The following is a 5713-nucleotide window of genomic DNA, read 5'->3' as shown; positions in this document are numbered from 1 at the left end:
ATATATATATATATAGGAATTTTCTCCATTCCTATGAGTTTAGTTTTTTTTAAAAATGTATTTGGTAAAGGGTCTCACCACAAAGATCAGACTTGTAGTGATCGTCTTGTTTTCAGCATCCAGCACAGCAATTACAAATGTACACCACCATGCCCTGATTCTTGTCAACAGCTCAGGTGCCCTAGGGGCGAAGCTGGCGCAGCATGCAGAACCAGGCATCAAACCCTGATCCCTGTGCTTGCCAAAGCAGGTGTTTAGTCCGCTATGCCTATCTCACCAGCCCTATTTAGCCTTTTAAGAAAAATAATAATCAAACATTAAATAGATATTTATATTTTCTGTGGTAATAACTCAATAATTTCATTTCATAAACTGTTACATAAAAGAAAAAAGTTAACAATTCTTTGTTATTATAAAATCAAAAAGTATGGAGCAACAAAAAATACAAATAAATTATATAAACTCTATTTAATTTACCTTTATATGTATGGATATGGAGAAAGAAATTACCTGATTGAGTTATAGATGGCCAATGGAGTTTGATCTTTTTCTTTGGCTATTCTCATCATGTCTAACACCGCCATTCCAAGACATTCTTCCTGTGTTTCATGAGTCACAGGTACTTTTATCCACCCATGCACAAAATCATGCCGCCACTAAAGGAAACAAAAATATAAAAGGAAATATAATATCAAAAATCACATTTTAATTTACTATTGTATTTTAACCCGTAACAGTGATAAGTTAACAGTAACACTGTAGACCTTTCAATAACAGACAGTGGGCTATAGCACACATGCCATAGGTTTGCTATCACTGACCTATGATATAATTTTCAGAACATATGCATTTAAAAGGCACAAATCTATGCTTCCTTTGACTTTTAGTCATTTTGCCATTAAATTCTAATAAAGGGCTGGTGAGATGGCTCAGTGGTCTAAAGCACCTACTTAGAACAAGCTTAGCAAAGCACAGGGACTGCGGTTCAATCCCCCAGCACCACATGCCAGCCAGCGCCGCCCCCTGGTGGGCTGAGCTGGCCATACACACACACACACACACAAATAAATAAAATTTTTTTTTAAAGTGCTTTATTTAAAAATAAATAAATAAATAAATAGATAAATTCTAATAGAAATCCTTTTTTTTAGGTTTTTTTTTTGGTGTGTGTGCAGGGTCTCACTACACAGCCCAGACTTGCAGTGATCCTCCTAATTTCTGCCTCCCTAGTGCTGGGACTACAGGCGCATGCCATCACGCCCAGACTTGAAAAAGTCCATTTGCAAATGGAAACTGACTTAAATTGAGTCCATAGATGGAATGAATATATATATATATATATGTATATATATATATATATATATATATTTAATTGCATGTATTTTCAAAGTAGATCAAAAAATTTCAAAGTAGTACTAAAAATTACTTATATTAAAACAGATAATTAAATATGTATGGAGTTTCATTTATGCTGAGAGCATACACTACATAGTGTACAATGCAATACATACACTATATCTTGTATCTCAAGATGGACTAAAATCTAGTTAGATACTACTTGTAGGTATTGGGCTTTTTGCTCAGCAACAAAAAAAGTAAGACAGGTATCTAGAAATGAAGTGACAGAATGAGGGAGGAAAATGGTAATAAAGAGAATTAAGATATGTTAAGTACATGTCCTTGTACTCCCTAAGATGAATGTAAACTTCGTGTATAGCAAATATGTACTAATAAAATAAAATTTGCAAAACTGACTATAGGAAGGAAGGAAACTATAAAAATTACACTGGTGATGAAATAAGTTTCAATACAGATTTCAAGACCATTCAATGGAGAAAGGGCAGTATTTCAACAAAGAGATTAGGAAAACTGAATATCCACACACAAAAGAATAAAGTTGGATCTTTAACACAAGACCATATAAAAAAATTATCTCAAAATGGGTCAGAGTTCTAACTGTTCAGAGCTAAAATTGTAAAATTCTTAGGAGAAAATGTGGGTGGGGAGGGGCCAATGACACTGGCTTTGGCAACGTACATATTGGCTTTGGCTTTCGGCAAAAGCACAGATAACAAAAAGTAGTAAATAAAAATTAGAATACATCAACATTTAAAACTTTTTTTGCAATACTGAAGATGGAACCCAGGGTCTCCCAAATACTACACTCTACCATTAAGCCATATTTGCACCCAATCTCTTTCTTTTGAAACAGGATCTTGTCAAATTGCCCATGCTGGTCTCAAATTTACAATCTTCCTAACAGCCCCCCAAATAGCTAGGGTTACAAGAATGCATCACCATTCTCAGCAAATTTAAAATTTTTGTTGATCAAAGGACACAGGCAGTAAGAAAAAAGATAACCTAAAATAAAGAAAAATATATGTACAAATCACATAAATGATGAGGGCTACTATCCAGAATATAGAAAGAGCTCCTATGATTTAACAACCAAATACTGAAAAAACAGAACAAAACGCACCTGATGAAAAAATGGACAAAGAACCTGAATAAAAATTTGTGTTACCTAAGTTCAGTTGTCAATTTCATTGGCTTGAGAGCTGCCTGGTGGGGTTCACCAAAAAAAATAAATAAAAATAAATAATCGATCCAAAACAACACAAAAATAAATAAAACATGTAGACTGGTGCAACCATTATGGAAATCAATGTAGAGACTCCTTAAAAAACTTGGACTGGAAATCCCATTCAAACCAGCTATCCCCCTCTTGGGAATTTTCCCGGAGGAACTGAAAACATCATATCATAGTGATATGGCAGAAGTGTTTTTTTTTTTTTTTTTTTTTTTTTTCCGGAATGCCTTCAAGGCATGACTGGCTGTCTTGGGTTGTGGGGATCGAACCAAAGCAACCGGAGCCTGACTGCTTTGTTGAAGCAGCCACTTAAAGAACTGAGCTACGGGGCAGGCCCCCCATATCATAGTGATATATGTGCACCTATGTTTATAGCAGCACAATTTGTGATAGCCAAAATCTTGGAAACAACCAAGATACCCGTCACTTGAGGAATGGTTGAAAAGATGTGGTCCTTTTTTTTTTTTTTTTTCCAGAACTGGGGATTAAACTCAGGCCATTGTGCTTGCCAAGCAAGCACTTATTCTACTGAGCCATCTCTCTGGCCAAGATGTAGTATTTTTATAAAACGGAGTATTACTCAGCTATAAAGAATGATAAACTCAAAGCCTTTATATTTAAGTGGATGCCACTTGAAAATATACGCATATGTGAAATAAACCAGACCCATTCTGTAAATATCATATAGTCTCCCTAGTATAAGAACTCAAAAGAAGAAATAAAAATAGAAAGGTATAACACAATAAAAGAAAGCAAGACCATGAGGATTAGACAACGAAGAGAGGGCAAGAGAAAAGCTAGGAAACATGACAAGGGCAAAGCCATACATTTATATGCACAAGATGTGTAGGGCAATGATCTTGAGAATCTTCAGCATGTTATTGAAACTAGCAGTTAACTGGTAAGATTCCCACCCTGACTAACTATATATGCTGATACCTGTGAACTAAGCAATGGCACTGAAGAAAGCAATGTGTAATAGTAGGGTCTCACTTGGAATGCTTGTCATTCTGGTCTTCTAAATACATACTGCATGTAATGACATACCAATTACTGCCATACTGTCTCTCAAGTAAATATTTGTTTAAAAAAAATAAAAGGATAATAAAGGAAAATAAGACACAAGAAAAAAAATGTCACAGGACTGTCCTGCTACCATACTGTATATGGTTAGATTTCTAAATTTCTGTGTAAAAATGTGTAACTGTTTATTCCTATTTTTAAAATTTTAAAATTTTTTTCTTCATATTCTATAGGGACTTAGAGTTTAACATATCAATACTTGATGGAAAATACCTATTCAATGTTATGCCTAAGATGTTTAATATTCAGCCAGATAGTGAGGTTAAGGTCAACTGCCTATGTTGTAGGGTAATAATAATAAGCTTCTCTTCTGGAGGGTTAACAACCTAAATTTGCAGACCAAAAACTAGAGAAAAAGAAGGACTTCAAGGACACCAAACATTTTGGCCCTAGGCTTTCAAAGTCAGTGAAGACTCAGGACATAGAAGAACCTGTACTGTAAAAACATGTTAACTCAGTTGTGCCCCAGATTTTCTGATCAAGGAAATTACGGGGCCACAGAGGAAAGTGATCGATGATGTAGAATGTGCCTAAGGAGAGTCATATGGAGAGAAAACATTCGGCTTTCACAGAGAGCAAATTGTCCATGACTCATCCACATGGCTGACACTCACAAAGGATCTATAAACTGTGGCACAGGGTTTCAGGATAAGTCCAGAGGGGATTTGACTGATCTTATCAAATAGAAAAGCTACATTTGTTATATAGGTCTTGCTTTATCTTGGTCTTAATTATCCAGCAGAAAAGTATAAAAAGTAAAGTCATATGAACATGCTGAGTTGTAAAAGGCTCAAGTCAACAACTTTTGACATTGCCAGTCCTACAGAAAACCCACTACTATTATGGATTACTGGACTATATTGGAATATTTTGCTGAATTCATGCACCTACAATATTTAAATGATAATGGAATACCCTTCTCAGACAAAACCAAACAAAAAAGGGGGATACAAATGAACGACCATTTTGTATCCATGTATTTGAAGTAGGATAGATATATAGCTGCATTCTCGTAATACAATGAAAAGAGATTTATTTGAATAGTGTTTGTGGACAAGATATCATGTTGCATCTTGTACAATGAATAACCACTAAGACAACAACATGCAATGTATTAATAATTGAAACTGCTAGTAATCGGTTTTGAAACTGTCTCATTGCTGTTTCTCAATAAAATTATTTAATAAATAAATAAAACATACAAGAAGGTAAAACAACTTAGTATCAATGTCTACTTATTCTCCCATGGGGAGCTATACAAGCTGTAATAACTCATGTTTATGTTACTTTTTACACCTTTTACTATCCACTACTTCCTATTTTTTTTTTTTTTTTGGTGGAACCAGGGATTGAACTCAGGCCCTTGTGCTTGTCAGGGAAGCGCTTATTCCATTGAGCCATCTCCTCGGCCCCAATTACTCACTATTTAAGTTTGAAATTATCCAAAAATTTTTAAAACACATGCCACAGAAATTTTATTGTTCAGTATTTCAACTACTTATCCATCTTCTTCACATAAATCATGTTATAAAACTCAGTTACACTTCGAGAAATCCTTGAAATTGTCAAAAGCCATAAAAGGAAAGAAAATGTAAAATGATCAACTCTCTGAATCTTCATGATCTCATTAAAATGAATAAAAGATAAAAAAATTCATGAAACAAATGTTTTTATTCATTAATCATGAGATTAAAAATTAGTGTTAAGGACTATTTTTTACCTGTCTATATATCTGCTGCACAAAATAAAACTGTAATTTTCCCACATGAAGTTTGTCCTGATTAATAGATAAACTACACAGGAAGGTATTTATCATTTAATATACATACCATAATATACTAATAGTCATACCTGAGCAAAAAGGTAAGACATGACAAAATCATCAAGAAGAGGAGCTTCAGCACCTCGAGATATTCCATGCCGATAGGTTCTGTTGTTTCCACTACAATACCAGTGAGGAAAGTAAAATCTGTAAGACAATTGAAACATTTCATGAGCTTCCAAAGAGTTTAATAGTTAACATACATATAATATCTATCT

The 5713-nt window shown here is 34.2% G+C and overlaps 1 protein-coding gene across 1 annotated transcript in view; it reads right to left on the bottom strand.

The window, feature by feature from the left end:
• Jak2 (Janus kinase 2) overlaps window positions 1–5713 on the bottom strand; it is a 154662-nt gene that overhangs the window by 91178 nt on the left and 57771 nt on the right. Inside the window, exons 4-5 of the mRNA XM_004637222.3 lie at window positions 5525–5642; window positions 511–656 (exon numbers count right to left, since the gene is read on the bottom strand). Coding sequence (XP_004637279.1) covers window positions 511–656; window positions 5525–5642 — 264 coding nt within the window. The remainder of the gene's footprint in view (window positions 1–510; window positions 657–5524; window positions 5643–5713) is intronic.

Source organism: Octodon degus, unplaced genomic scaffold (assembly GCF_000260255.1).
Source record: "Octodon degus isolate 3935 unplaced genomic scaffold, OctDeg1.0 scaffold00087, whole genome shotgun sequence".
Taxonomy (NCBI): Eukaryota; Metazoa; Chordata; class Mammalia; order Rodentia; family Octodontidae; genus Octodon; species Octodon degus.
This window is presented reverse-complemented; position numbering and strand designations above follow the sequence as displayed.